Source organism: Psammomys obesus, unplaced genomic scaffold, assembly GCF_907164565.1.
Source record: "Psammomys obesus unplaced genomic scaffold, mPsaObe1.curated_primary_1811, whole genome shotgun sequence".
NCBI classification, from domain to species: Eukaryota; Metazoa; Chordata; class Mammalia; order Rodentia; family Muridae; genus Psammomys; species Psammomys obesus.
The window spans coordinates 25,996,566-26,010,878 of NW_026596069.1; the positions used below are offsets into that span (position 1 = coordinate 25,996,566).

Here is a 14,313-nt window from a genome sequence, read left to right on the forward strand (position 1 = left end):
GATCTGCCAGGTGGATTTTCCCTGTCTCTGGATGTCCTAGATCAGGCTGGCCTTGAACGTAAGATCCTTCTGATGGCTGGAATTAGAGGAACTGTGTCCTTAGAGAAAACCGGTCTATTCTTTTCTATACGGAATACACAGCTCTTGGTCTTAGTGGCGAGTGGGTGCCCAGTTTGGTCATCATAGGAAGAATGGAGCAGTGAGCACACCCTTTTCCTTTGTTAGGTTTCCCATCGCTTCAGAGAACTCATGCAGCTCTTCCATACAGCCTGTGAGGCCAGCTCTGATGATGAGGACGATGCCACCAGCACCAGCAATGCAGACCAGCTCTCTGACCATGGGGACCTGCTGTCTGAAGAGGAGCTGGATGAGTGACCTGGAGAGGTATGGCTATCATCTTCCAGGATCAACTCAATCGTCATCTGTACTGGACAGAAGGTGGCACTTCATTTGTGGAGACTCTGAGGACAGAGGGGGTCTGGAGGTGGCTCTGCAGCCTGTGTGTCCCTCGTGGTCATTGGGGAAGACCCTACAATCCAACCTGTGCATTGTGTTGAGGGAGAATGGTGATCTGTGTTTTTATGTGTACAAATGCCTATGTCATGTAACAGGTCCCTATACACTGGGTTCCTGCACCCGGCAGCTTTTATTATAAAGTATCTCCCCATTACCCTCCCCTGGAACGTCAGTTTGAAAGACTGTCACCCTCCTGGTAACACTGGGCCAGGCTGTACAACTCCTGCAGCAGCTCCTCCATGTCATCCTGCTCCACCCCAGCATCCATGAAGCTAGCCCAGCGCCGTAGGTCAAGTCTGGCAAGCTCTTCAGCCAAGTCTCCCAGGGTCCGGTGCAAGGATGAAGATGAGCGCAAGGCCCCAAACACTGGGATGCTCTGCACTGCTGCAGAGGGAGAGAAAAGGGATGCTGCGTGGACTGGGGCCTGGCAGATGTGACTGATGTGTGTACTGTCCCTGTGTGCCAGCGCCCCAGAGGTGCTTGCAGTTGAGTAGGGGGACACTCAAGGATGAACTTTCTTTTCTTTAGCACTTGGGATCCAGGAAGAGAAAGAGTAAAACTGCTCTTGTGTAGCCAAAGTGCTAGTTTCCTTCATGTCCTACCTTTGGGGGGACTGTCCATGGCCAGTCCCTTGTGACTGAAGCTCGGGAAAAGCTGTGGGTAAGGAGGAGCCACTCTGCAGGGAGTCAGCAGCAGATGTGATGAGCTGCAGGCAGAGAGGCGATTCAGAAAGCTGGGAGGCAAAGGCTGTGGAAGGCCTGGGGGAAGAGCCATACTGTACTGACCTCAAGACTCTAGGATGCTGCTGCTGTAGATACTCGGCCAAGACTTCTTCTCCAGAGGCACATGCGTGGAGAGTGGAGGGCAGAGCTGTTCCTGGGTTGAGTTTACTGCCCGAACAAAGCCAAACCCACATTTACTCTTTGGCCGTGGGAATGTAAGCGTAGATTCTTACATTCTTGGACCATCAACTGAGGCACTGATGGTGGTAGGAAGAAGGTGTGCTATCAGAAAGCCTAGACATTAGGGAGACAAAGACAAGGCAAGTCTCCCAAGGCCCCTTAGAACCAGTAGTCTTTACCTGGTGTGGCTTGCTTTGTCTATACCCCTAAGCACCACTGACTGGGCGAAGCAACGACGTCCAGCAGAATCCCCACATGCAGACAGTGGAGTCCATGGGGTGGCTCCTCCGAGCTGCATCAGGATGTCTGGAAGGGACTGGCCTGGAACCAGTGGGAAGGGGATGATTGCTTCTGCTGTCACCACCTAAAGAGCAGGAGGGAGCAGGTTATAGAGCCTATTCTCAGCTCTGGCCCAGCCCCTCCAAGTTTCGTACCTTTTTCCCAGAAAAACTTAGCACATCGGCCAAATGAGCCATAGTAACTGTGGAGGACCGCAGGCGGTAGGGAGCACTGACTGTGTCCAGGACTGTAGCCAGGATGGCGCTACAGTGGAAGGGCAGAGTGGCCTGTAAGTGGGACAGGAGGGGAACAATGGGTCTTTTGGGTGTGGAAAACCATGTAGAGGTAGAACAGACATGCATGGAATGAAACGAGGCTGTTTGTTTTGAGGCTGGACGAGCACGAGGCAGTGGGAGGTCAAGGTCAAGCTGGGAAGCCACCCTGGTGTTACAAATGCTTCCCAAGCATGTATTAGGTCCTAGGTTCAACCCTAACAACACACATACATTTACTGTGGGCTTAGGTAAGAAAGAGAAAGGGTAGAGCTACAGGCAAGAGAGGTTGACAAACTGAGCTTTGAGCCTTACATCATAATGTAGGTAAGGGAAGTTGACAGGTGGCTTAGGCCGCAGGCCCAGGCTCCCTCCCAGGGACAAGGGACAGACGAAAGAGCTGTACCCAGTCAGGTGCACCAGACCAAATGCTGTGTTTAGGAGACGATAGATATTTTTCTGGGGCTCCTGGTAATAGAAGTGAGAGTGGCTTGCTTTAGGCGACTAGCGTTCAGTGGGGTCCTCTTTCCCCACCAACTCTGCTCTTTCTCTTCCAGCCTCTACTCACCCCAAGACTGTAGGGGCCCGGGAGCAGGCCCCATGTTAGTACTCCTCGCCCCGAATACTCGTCCTGCAGTAACTCTGCAGCTTTAGCACCCACTCCAGAAAAACCATCGTGTAGATCGCACAGGATCTGGAAGCCCTACGGAGACATGAAGGCCGCAGGAAGTAGACTGTGGGATGAGGACCTTCCTACCCCAGCATCCACCCTGTCACATAGCTACCTGCAAGTAGTCACATTCTTCCACATAGAAATGCAGTCTGTCCTCCAGCTCTTCCAGGTACCGGGGCTCCTTCAGGACACTCTCCCCTTGGCCAAAAGCCTCCAGACGCCCTGTTTCACTGCCAGAAATGACCATGGTAAAAGACCCAGCCCTGTGCTCACCCCTCAGTCTGCTGCTCTGGGGAGATGGGCCCAGCCTTATCCACTGTGTCCATGGGGCCTAAGCTTCGTTTCAGCATTTGGAGTCCTCATACCCATCATGGTTGTACTTCTGAATCACACAGATGCTTCGAGGATGGAGATGGACTCTGAGGAAGTCTGACCAGACTCTGATGCTGTTCTCTGTGGGGATAAATGGTTTTGGATTTGTAGCAGGGTGGAGGGTGGAGGACAGCAGAAAGAACAGGTGGATTGGATCATTCCCCCGAGTTCCTGCTTTCTATGTTCAGTCTCCAGCGTCAAGGGTTAGCTCACCTTTGCCATTCTGGACAGGTTTGGCCCTCCAGACACCATCGCTACTCAGCGCTCCCTGGGAGGGGTCAGAAAACCTGCTTTAATTTCAGGCGGGTCTCCTCCGCCATGGTTTATCTACACCTGTGTGCGTGTATGCATGCCTGCACGAGTTGATGTGCAGCACCACATGAATGAGGCGGCCAGAGCCAGAAGAAGGTGTTAGGTCCCCGGGAACTGGAGTTACAGGTGCCGTGAGTTGCCTGATGTAGGCACTGGGAACTCAACTTAGCATTCTGGAAGAACAGTCAGGACTCTCAGCCCCCAGAGTCCAGGTTCCCCCAGTTCAGAAAGGTGCTTTTTCAAAAAGATTCCTCTAACGCATTCACAGTGGCTAGACTCCCTCTTCTTGGCTTCACAGAGCTACACTTGGTGCTGGTTTAAAGGTTGGGGGCAGAGCCCGGTCACCTCTGCACTCAGAAGGTCCTGGAGGATAGGGTTCTTTGGGTAGGCTTCTTCCTTGTGTGTGGTAAGCTTCCCCTGCCTGAAAAAAGAGTGGATATTAAGAAAAGAGAAAGTCCAGTCCTCCATGCACATACACGGGACGCTCATGGACAGATACACACCACGCTACTGCAGCCTCGAGCTGTCGGTCCTTGTAGAGGCCACCTTCTTCCCGCAGGGAATTCAGACTGCCTGCACAGAAATGAAAGGCACCTTAAAACCTAGGGCGACATCTGATCAACACTAACATCATCACCTGTTAGGCGATGTGTTGTGGTAGTTACTCCGGACCAAGGTGAGGTCTAGGTAGCTCTGAACAGTGTACAACTGTGTCGAACAGTTTGGTCTTGAACTCAGATTCCACCTGCCTGTGCTGGGACTGATAAAAGGCGTGCGCAACCACGCCTTGCGCTTAAACACTTAGAAGGGATGGGGAATCTAGACTTCATCTCTCTGTCAGGATAGCTGTGGTCCGGCGTGACTGTAGCACCCCAACAGCACACCGCCCATCCCAGAGCCAGTCTTGAAGTGAACAGCCCAGCCTTCCAGTGCCCCCGGGGACTTGCGCCCAGTGTGGGGTTTGAAGTGAAGCAGTGCTAGGACCCCACAAGCCAAACGGGGAAACTTGGCTGGGCCCCGCCTTCGCTTCACCTTTTAGATCCATGAGGATGAGTCGTGGCGTATAGGTTTCCTGGCCATGCAGCGTCCGGCCGCTTCGGTACAGGACATCGGGGCACAGCTCTCCAGGCGACTCTTCACCCTCGGTCGTGTGTCCCAGCGCAGCATCCTGCAGGTGCAGAAGACTGAGAGGAGACGGAGAGACAGGCAAGGGCCTGTACCTCCCGCAAGGGGCGCCACCAGGGGCCTGACCTGCTGGTTCCACCAGTGCGCCCCCACGAAGCCCGCGAAATGTCCTAACTGCAGCGTGAGCACCTCGCGGGCCACGCCCGCCATGCCGCCGCAGCTGCTCGGCACTCCCGGCCGTAGCGGGCCGCTGGGCCGGAGGGCGGCTCCTGCGCCCTATTGGCTTGCGAGCACGTGCTTTCCCGTTGGCTACACTATTCGTTAGTCTCCGACGCGGTCACGCCCCACCTCTTCCTCTCCTAAGTTGCCGGAAGCTGCCCCAGCCCGGTGGCGTCACACCGCCTTTCCTCCTGCGCAGAGGTTGCTGTGGCCAAGGTCAAGGGAGGTTCCCTCACCTGCTTCCGTCCCTCTCCACGCGCAGGCCTCTCTCCCCTAGCCACTAAGTCTCGCGAGAACCGACCTGATGGGGAACTCGACGTTCCCCCGGATTCTTCCCCTCGGTTCCTCTTCCCATTCCTGAAGTCCTAATCCGCCTAAACCCGTGGGCTGGCCGTGGAGCATCTATCTGCATCCGTTACGTTATGGAAAAGATTGCAGGCCCTTTCTTCCACGTTTGGGTAGCTCGTTTGCATCTCTGTGCTGTTTTGCTTTTGTTTGTTATTTGAGACGTCTTGTCCTCTGAGTGGAGCGAGACCAGCTCATCCTTGGCGCTGTTAGCGACTTGCGGACTCACTTGGGCTGCATGCGACCGTGTCTAAGGTGCAAAACAAACCCAACTAAACCAAACAAGTCACTATTCCAAATGTCTTGCTCATGTTTCTTTTGTGCTGTTTGGTGTTCATTTATGAACAAAAGTAAATGGGCCCAGCTGGAGGGCTTGCTGGGTAAGAAAGGTGCGTGCTGCTCAGCCTGCAGACCGGAGTTTGAGCCTGAGGACCCACATGGAAGTACAGAACCAAATCTCTGCTTGTGTACATATTCTGGACATAAACCCAGTGTTAGTAAACTATACAGAAAATGTCTCCTTTAAAACGGCATTTACGCAGGGCACGGTGGCGCGCGCCCCTGATCTCAGCACTGGAGGAGGCAGAAGCAGGCGGATCTCAGTTTAAGGCCAGCGTGGTGTACAGGGCTACACAGAGAAACCCTGTCTCAAAATACAAACAAACACATATATATGTTTCTGGGGTTTTTTTTCGAGACGGTTTCTCTGTGTAGCCCTAGAAACCAACATTGGTTTGTTGGGGCGGGAGAGAGGTAAGCACGCTTGCTGCTGTTGCAGAGCACCCAGAGTCGGTTCTCAGTGCTCAGATGGCGTAACTCCAGTGCCAGGGCATTTTTCTGACATCTGTGGTTACTTCATATATGCAGTGCACATACATACTCATACACGTATAATTTAAAAAACCAGACGATTTATGGGCTGGAGAGATGAGTCAGTTAAGGGAAGGTAATATTAACTCTTCAGAGGACTGGAGTTCAGTTCCCAGCACCTATGCCAGGCAGCTCAGAATTCTTGCAACTTTTCTAGCCCCAGGGCAACTGACAACACAGGTCTCTGAGAACACATACTTTACATACATATATACAACAAACACTAACATTGTTGCACAGTATTAAAAAAGTAAAATAAAAAAAAAATTAAGATAAAAAAAAAAGCCTTGCCAGTTTTTTTTTTTCTTTTCTTTTCACTGTGCTGTGTCCCTTTCTGTAGAATTGTGTATTAAAAATCCTTTTTTCCGCCCACTAGTCTCTTGAAAAACAAATTTTTTTTTTCTTAAAATTCCACTATTCTATCAAAGTCCAACCTGGGGAGCCAACCAGTTTATTGAGGAACTGTTTATTTACTAAAGGATGGAGCAAGGATGACCCTAAAACCCCACTCCAGAGCAAAGGCTCGGGAGACTAACATACTCACCCAGGCCCAGAGGCCAAATACAATTAGGGCAGAGTACAAACAGCAGGGAGGAGCTACTCTTCGATGAGGCTCCAAGGATGCCACTACCCATTAAAGGAATATCCATACTCCGGCTAGGAACCTCTTGCCAGCAGGCACAGGGGATTTTATGAGAGGGAACAAGAACAACAAAACCAGAAGAACAAAACAAAAACCACTTGCTGGTTTGGGGCTTGTCAAGGACTCATACTTCCTGAACCTTCTTCCCATTCATGCCAGTTTGCCAAGATGCTTCCAACTGTTAAATCTAGTTCTCAATTAACAAGATCAGTGTGGGGAGCAGGTGAAGTTGTGTGTGAACATGTACTACTGAGGCGAGCACAGCCACTGCAAGGCCTTGCCCTGGTGGGGAGGTGGGCTCTGTGTAGAGGACTGCAGCTTCCTCTCCCAGAGCGACCCTGGCCCGAGACTTGACTGGCCTCCCCCGCCCCGCAGCGCTGTCAGAGCTCCCCGACACGTCTCAGCTTTTCTGTATGTTTCCTTACTCCTGGTGCCCCGTCAGACCCATCTGTAAGTAGTGCAGGTCAACGTTCAGACCCGGTCATCGCACAAATTAGCCATTTTGACGCCTACTTGTTAGCCTGGTTAGGGCATTGGCATACCCTTTCTGCAAAGTGAGTAACTTTGCTGTTTTGCTTTGCTTATGTGCTCCTTTAGGCAACACTGAGGATATTCTTTGTTTCTGACACTAGGGAAACACTATCGCTGAACCACAGCTGATCTTACAATACAGCACTAATTTGTTACATGGACTTCTGATCCCAATTTCAGTCTTGAAATGTCATATTTTCAGAAGTATCTTGGGATGAACAGATGGCTGAGCAAGTGCTGGATCAGCTCTTCAGCTCTTGCCAGTCTGCCTGCAGCTCCCAATGGCCTGAACTGCAGCTTCGGGAGACCCAGTGGCCCTGACCATCACAGGCACCTGTACTCACACCCACACACATAAATAAAAATAATAAAAATAAACCTTGAAAATGTGTTCTAGATCCTGGTCTTCACAGTACCCAATGAGCAATGGGTAGGGGAAGCGAGTGTAAGGGCAACAGGACAGAGTGCAGCAGCTGGAAGCTTCCGTGGACTCCAAGCTGCCCAACCAAATGATTACCCTTGCTCTAACAGACATGTTCAAGATGAATGGTCCATTTACTGGACTGGACTTCCTTGAAAGAGCTCCATGGTCTGTGCTTCTCCCAGAGGTCTTGCTGGTCAGTGGCTCATGCTTCGGAAGAGGACCATGTTGATGACTGTGGGCTTTACTGCCACTAGAGACCAGGTTGGAGGTCCTTGGCGCATGCTGATGGCAGAGAACAAATGGATGTTTGTGGTCTGTGCTGTTGCCTGAAACCTTGTGTAAGCCTAAGATCCCACTGACTGTGAAGGGCAAGGAAGCTGTTCTTGAAGTGGTACTGACGATGTCAGACACACAGTAAAGAAAGGAATTAAAAGGGCTTCTGTGATAAGCCCTACCTCCAACCAAACCACACCAATTAAAAAAAAAAAAAAAAAAAAAGACATCCTCGAAAGGAAGCCATCAGTGAGAACTGAAAAACAAGAACAAAACAACCCAAAACGCAAAAAATTTTCAATGAGGACACAGGTGTAGGCCTCCATATTGGACAGTGCAGGTGGAGGAGACTCAGCTTCCCTTGGGGGTGGACACTAGACAGCAGACCATGCAGCAGGGCATATATATGAACAACACAAAATAGCCTTTTTTTCTTTTCCTGTTTGGGGTGGGGTGGGGGAGAGGGCAAACATGGGAGGACCAGGAGGGGGGATTAATCAGGGTGCATGATGCAAAATTTCAAATAATTTTAAAATATTTGAAATAAATGAAAATATTATGTTAATTAGCAGGGACCCATGGTGGTACATGCCTTTAATCCCAATGCTTGGGAGGCAAAGGCAGATGGAACTGAGAATTTGAGGCTAGCCTGGTCTACAGAGCAAGTTCCAGGACAGCCAAGGCTATACAGAGAAACCCTGCCTCAAACAAACAAACAAACAAACAAACAAAACAACAAAAATGTTTAAATACAAAACCAAACCAAACCCAGCCTTGCCTGTAAGGTACCTGTGGGAGGCCATATGATGCCCAGAGTTACTATAAAAAAATGTCCGTCACTTTCAGGGCTGTGCCAGCCTTCCTCAAAAAGTCTGGGAAGCTCAAAGTCCTTGAAAGGGTGGACAGTCAGTCTGGCTAAGTAGTAAGAACTGGCTTTGCTCTAAACTTCCAGAACAGAGATGGTGTTGGTTCTATGACCAAGATCTATGGAGAATGGCAGAAAGACAGCAACAGATGCAGCCACAGAAGACAGAACTAGCAATTTCTGTAAAATTGAGTTTCTTCAGATTCTAATAAACAGAATGACAGAGAAATTCAATTTGGGCAAAATGCAAGCTTTTCTTATTGCAAATCTAACACAACACTCAGAAACAGACCTATATTTAATGTGAAAGCCATAACAAAAAACTGGTATTAGTTGCAAGAACAATGGGACATCCCATTGTCCTATGTTCATCATTGCAGGTCAGGCTGTTCCACTTGTCTTCCAGACATGATGCACTGTGTCCGAGCTTACAGTGAGGCGCAGAGCCGCTCCAGCTGCCCAGGGTTGCTGTTACTCAGGAACTTCAGCTCTTTCCTCCCTTCTTCTGTAGAAGCTAAAATGGAGCAAACACACGAGTGGCAGTTTCTTCCTGCTACAAACTGCAGTCAGAGGCATCCGCCTTCAGATCATGACCCCTTGCCTGGGATTTTACCCCTCCAACACACTGCTGCTGCTCAAACCCAAGACTCGGCACACGCCAGTCAGGGACTTTCCAACCAATTATTATTTGTGCCAAAGTCTCATGTGGCCCAGAGTGAACTAGGACCACAACCAGTGATGATTCAGTGATAGAGCACTTTACTTTGTGAACATTCTTTAGCATGCTCAGGGGATAGGTAGAATGCTTTCAACACAAGCCATCAAATCTGACATTAAGAGTTAGGAGCTTCTCAAAGTATGTGCCAGCTGTCACCTGAGGGGACGCAGGCAGTGGACCCTGAGTGTGAGGTAAGAAGGGGTACACAGTGAGATAGTGCCTCAAAAACAAAAGGAAAAGAAAAGAGTTACTAATTTCGGAGCCTGAGGGCAGGGACAGCAAAGATGTGGACTCTTCTGAGAGTCTCAGCGGCGGTCACTAGCAGCACACCGAGTGCCTCATCAGTGAGAATGGCAGCAGCCCAGACATGTGCAAACTGCCCAGTCATAGACTTAAAATTGCTTCCTTCTTTAACACAAATACTTTGTTCTGGACAAGGTGAGAAGCTAAGCAGAAATGTAATTTCTTTTGTAAATTACACTGTAGCCATTTTCTAATCACATTTTTAAATTCCTTTATTATATAGAAAAAAGTCTAAGGGAAAAAGATGAAATTCCAATTCCAGTTCCAATCACAGGTTGCTGCTGAGGGCAGAGAGCGTGTGCTACGCGTGAGTGGGGAATGTGTGCCACTCACACTCGGACTGACTGCCTGGGTCTACAGCTGGTGGTGCTATTTTGGGAGGCTCTGAGAATGTGTAGGCTTTGGGGCTCAGCAGAAGGGAACGGGTCTCTATGGGAGTGTCCTTAGGAGCTATACCTTCTCCAGGTTACTCTCTGTGCCTGGTGTCAAGATGTACCACCTTTTTACATGTCCTGGAGCATGGAGCCAAGTGGCCAGGACTAACCCTTTTGTGTCTGTGGGCTCATGTATGCTTTGGGTACCACACCATGGTGATGCAAAGTACCCTGTGCCCTGACTCAGCAGCCTGGCGGGCAGGATGATGACACATGATAGGACTGACCTTTCTCATGCTGAAGCCAATTGTTCTCTAAATAATACTGAAAAGAACTTTCAAATTCTTTTGGATTGTAGTTGGAAATGAGGATGGGAAGAAATGGCTCTAGGGCATCAAATCCTTCCTGGAAACAAGGATAAAAGACACACTGTTAGTTGAGAAACCAAATGCACTGTGGGACAGGGTCTTTTTCCTTGGTGGTACTCTCCAACAACCTCACTCCACCCCAACGCTCAGCTCCCTGCCTCACACAGAGCTGTACACACGTGGCTAGTGACTGCTTACATTGCCACAAACATTACATTTAAAAAGATAATGAGGTCAGGGGTCTGAGCACTGCCACAGGAGACCGTAAATTCATAACCACACTGGGATATATGAGTCCGTGATGCAGAACAAAAACAAACCAACTAAAAGCATAAAAATAACAAGAAAGAAAGAAAGAAAGAAAGAAAGAAAGAAAGAAAGAAAGAAAGAAAGAAAAAAAAAAACCAGTAAAAGCGTTCCACTTACTGAGAATCTACGAGCCGGCTGGGTGTGGTGGCACACACTAATCCCAGAGGTCAGGAGGCAGAGGCGAGGGATCTTTGTGAGTCTGAGGTCTGGCTGATCTACACAGACAGTTCCAAGCCGGCAAAAGCCACATAGTGAGACCGGGTCTCTCAGAATTTACAAATTCATACTGTAAATGGGGGTGCAGCTCCGAGGTGTAGGGCTGGACTAGCATGCACGGGATGGGGGTTTAGTTCCCCATATCACAAAAGCAGTAATAATAATAATTCCCCAAACAAATCCACACTGTAGCAAAGAAGCAATTCTATCAGGGGAAGACATATGTTTCTAATTCCGGTTACTATGAACACACTTTGAAGAAAAGGGGGGGGGGGGGGGGAACGACACAACAAATATGAAAGTTGACATTTCTAGAAATAAAGTAATAAGAATATGAATTTTCTGTGACATTATGACAAAATAATTTAAAAAGAAACATGGGGGCAAAAAAAAAAAAAAAAAAAAAAGATGGAGAGATGGCTCAGAGGCTCGTCCAAAGGTTCTGAGTTCAATTCCCAGCAACCACACGGTGGCTCACAACCATCTATAGTGAGATCTGGCGCCCTCCTCTGGTGTGCAGGCATGCAGGCATGCATACAGGCAGACAGACACTGTATAAATAGTAAATAAATGAATCTTAGAAAAAAAATGGGGCAGGCTGGAGAGCTGGCTCAGTCATTAAGAGTTCTTGTTATTGGAGAATACTCATATTTGAATACCAAAATCCACATGGGAGCTCACAACCATTTGTAATTCCAGTTCCAGGGGAATCCAACAGACATATGCATGTATTCACACAAAACATTCACAGGCATGAAGTAAAATAAAATAAATCTAAAGAAGAAAACAATTAAGAGATATAAGGCTGGTGAGATGCCTCTGATGTCCAGGGTTCAAGTCCCAGAACCCACACTGTAGAAGGAGGATCACTTCCTGCAGGTTGTCCTCTGACCTTTACACATGTGCTGTAGCATGTGAATCCTCTCAAAGAATATTAAAAAGAAAGACACAGTCTGTAAGAGCAGTGGTTCTCAACAATCGTGATGCCGGGACTCTTTAATACAGTTCCTCAGGTTGCAGTGACCCAACCATAAAATTATTTTTGCTGTTACTTCGCAGCGCTAGCCCTGCTGCTGTTATGAACCAGACTGTAGATATGGGCCACCTAGGGTATTGGCCGTGGGACTCCGAAGGGAGCTGGCCCCAGGTTGGGAACTTCTGTCCCAGATGCGACGGCTACCCGAGGGGGACAGGTTTCTTCAGAAAGGGTCCTACCTTTCCTAGGAGCTCCTGTGGCAAATAGGCACTTCGGGACTTAAAGAGAGACCCGGTTTGGCTCAAACTCAACACAATTGCACCTCCACGCTGAAAAAAAGAAAAGTAGTGGAATTTTAAAAAGATGGAAATGACAGACATGGACAATCGTAGTCAGACTATTTCATGATCGTGTCATGACAGTGTGGTTTAGCATAATTAACTGGCGACAAATTGGTTACTGGCTCTAGATCTGGCTGTGACATTAAATTACACAAGACCTTAAGTTTATCACAATGTGCTTTTTATTTTCAATTTTGCCTGCAATGCCTGCACTTCAGGCACTTAATGAACGAAGTAGAGGAATTGAGCTGGGGCCAGGTGAGCTCTGAGCTACAAAATGAGCTCCTAGCTTGCCGCCTGCTGTGCTTGCTGCACGCCTTAAATCCAGGGAGCCAGATCTGTGGGTTCCCAGGGCTACACAGTAACACTCTCCTTCAAAAGAAACTGAGAGCCTTGCAAAGACACACAGAGAGAAAGACAGATAACAGTGAGAAGGCTGTCAGTAGAGGAACTTTCTACCAGACACTGTACAACTGGAGACAACGGGTGAGAGACAAAGGCAGGAAAGAAGGGTCACACTTCCCCTGCACCCCAGGGGCGCCACACTTACCCAGTCATTTTTCACCATCTTCCTCAGGCTGTGAACAAGGGCTAGCTCTTCTGGGGCAATCTACACGTTGCCAACAAGAAAGTGAGGAGGTTACGACCTGACTCTTCCGGCTATTCCCAAAAAACTGAACTGACAATCACATTTTCTAAAAAAAAAAAGGGTTTTTAACTCTACATACTTTCTCTGGAATGAGAAGGGGGAAGAAGGAGGAAGAGGGGCATGAAGGAAGGAAGAAGGAGCTTAACTATACCAAGTGTACCTTCCTCCCTGGATATTCTGAGCTTTTTAAACAGTAGTTGGAACCAATGAAGAGGGCCAAGATCCTGCAGCTTCCACTGCCCTGCTCTCTCCAACATGCTCCCCTGGTACGCAATGCACGATGGAGCATGTGGAATCATGTGTTGGGTAGCGTTTGAGAAATGGGGCAGGGCCTCGAGAGCTGGCTCAGTCATTAAGAGTTCTTGTTATTGGAGAACACTCATGTTTGAATCCCAAAATCCACATGGGAGCTCACAACCGTTTGTAATTCCAGTTCCAGGGGAATCCAACAGACATATGCATGTATTCACACAAAACATTCACAGGCATAAAGCCAGGGGTATCTGGGAAAAGTGAACTTTCCCAGTGGGGAAAAGCTGCTACCAGCGTGGGTCATAGGCAAGCCTGTGGGAATTTCCTTCATTAGTGCTTGATGGGGCTGGAGTGGAGCAGCCTACAAGGATAGGTGGTGCCATCCACGGACAGGCGGTCCTGGGGTGTATAAGAAACAAACTGAAAAAGCAAAGAGGTGCAAGCCATTCCTCCACAACCCTGCTTCAGTTCCTGTCTCCAAGTTCCTGCCTCACGTGTTTACCCCAACACTTCCTTCACAGGCGGCTTTGGGTCATGGTGTTAACCACAGCAGTAGAAAGTCAGCTAGGATGTATCACTTTGTTTTTTTGAAGCTAATTCACTGTGTATTTCTTTCCCTGCTTTTGCAGTGCTGGAGATGGAGCGTGGGGTCTTACACACACAGGCACTCATGTGCTACAGCTCCACGGCCGGTGTGTCAGCATTCACTGTCCTTTTGCTGCTGTTTTTAAAGATTTACTTATTTTATATGTATGTGTAGTAGAGCCCCTGGAACTAGAGTTGCAGATGGTTGTGAGCTGCCCTCTGTGTGGTAGGAACAAAACCTGGGTCCTCAACAAGAGGAGCCAGCCAACCACTCAGCTACTGCTCTAGCTCCACACAGGATTCAAGATTCCAGGGGGAAATATCCTCTGTGGCCCACATAGGAAAGCATCATCCCTTGTCCCTGACAGAGTTAGAGAACACAAAGTATTCCTACCATGGTTCTATCTTCTTTTTTCAGTGTGGTCCTTCCCCAGAGGGCATTGACTCCATCCACTGCCACCAGGAGGTGAAAGAGCCCTAAGGAACTCTGCGTCTTTAGCTCCTTCAGCACAACCCCAACGGCATCTGTGGCGTTCCTCACTCGTGTAATGCCCTGTGGGGAGAGGCAGGGATGATACCTCTGCTTTCTCTGCCTAGGACA

The 14,313-nt window shown here is 48.9% G+C and overlaps 3 protein-coding genes across 7 annotated transcripts in view; 1 reads left to right on the forward strand and 2 right to left on the reverse strand.

The window, feature by feature from the left end:
- Gon4l (gon-4 like) overlaps positions 1–1,088 on the forward strand; it is a 65,672-nt gene extending 64,584 nt beyond the window's left edge. For 3 of the 5 annotated variants that reach the window (XM_055625689.1, XM_055625690.1, XM_055625691.1), the window contains one exon: positions 269–1,088. In XM_055625689.1, the coding sequence (XP_055481664.1) occupies positions 269–655 (387 nt within the window). In that variant the 3' untranslated portion in view covers positions 656–1,088. Of the gene's footprint in view, positions 1–225 lie in introns of all 5 variants that reach the window. The other 2 variants (XM_055625692.1, XM_055625693.1) reach the window with 1 other exon arrangement.
- Msto1 (misato mitochondrial distribution and morphology regulator 1) lies at positions 613–4,746 on the reverse strand. The gene is made up of 14 exons (XM_055625694.1): positions 4,578–4,746; positions 4,359–4,494; positions 3,830–3,899; positions 3,672–3,747; positions 3,228–3,282; positions 3,008–3,095; positions 2,755–2,872; positions 2,538–2,672; positions 2,285–2,437; positions 1,853–1,984; positions 1,598–1,782; positions 1,302–1,406; positions 1,119–1,222; positions 613–900 (listed from the first exon to the last, which is right to left on the reverse strand). Exons 1-14 carry the CDS (start codon positions 4,659–4,661, stop codon positions 686–688), a joined length of 1,656 nt encoding a protein of 551 aa, XP_055481669.1. The 5' UTR covers positions 4,662–4,746; the 3' UTR covers positions 613–685.
- A 4,052-nt stretch (positions 4,747–8,798) lies between these two features.
- Dap3 (death associated protein 3) overlaps positions 8,799–14,313 on the reverse strand; it is a 41,420-nt gene continuing 35,905 nt past the window's right edge. The window contains exons 9-13 of the mRNA XM_055625651.1: positions 14,107–14,265; positions 12,777–12,836; positions 12,125–12,214; positions 10,304–10,421; positions 8,799–9,135 (exon numbers count right to left, since the gene is read on the reverse strand). Of these exons, the coding sequence (XP_055481626.1) occupies positions 9,050–9,135; positions 10,304–10,421; positions 12,125–12,214; positions 12,777–12,836; positions 14,107–14,265 (513 nt within the window). The 3' untranslated portion in view covers positions 8,799–9,049. The remainder of the gene's footprint in view (positions 9,136–10,303; positions 10,422–12,124; positions 12,215–12,776; positions 12,837–14,106; positions 14,266–14,313) is intronic.

Coding starts and splice junctions, on each gene's coding strand:
- Msto1 (XM_055625694.1), bottom strand. CDS start 4,661: ATGGCGGGCGTGGCCCGCGAGGTGCTCACGCTGCAGTTAGGACATTTC. Junction 3,283..3,671: donor AGGACCTTCTGAGTGCAGAG/GTGACCGGGCTC, acceptor GACCCCTCCCAG/GGAGCGCTGAGTAGCGATGG. Junction 901..1,118: donor CATGGACAGTCCCCCCAAAG/GTAGGACATGAA, acceptor CTCCCTCTGCAG/CAGTGCAGAGCATCCCAGTG.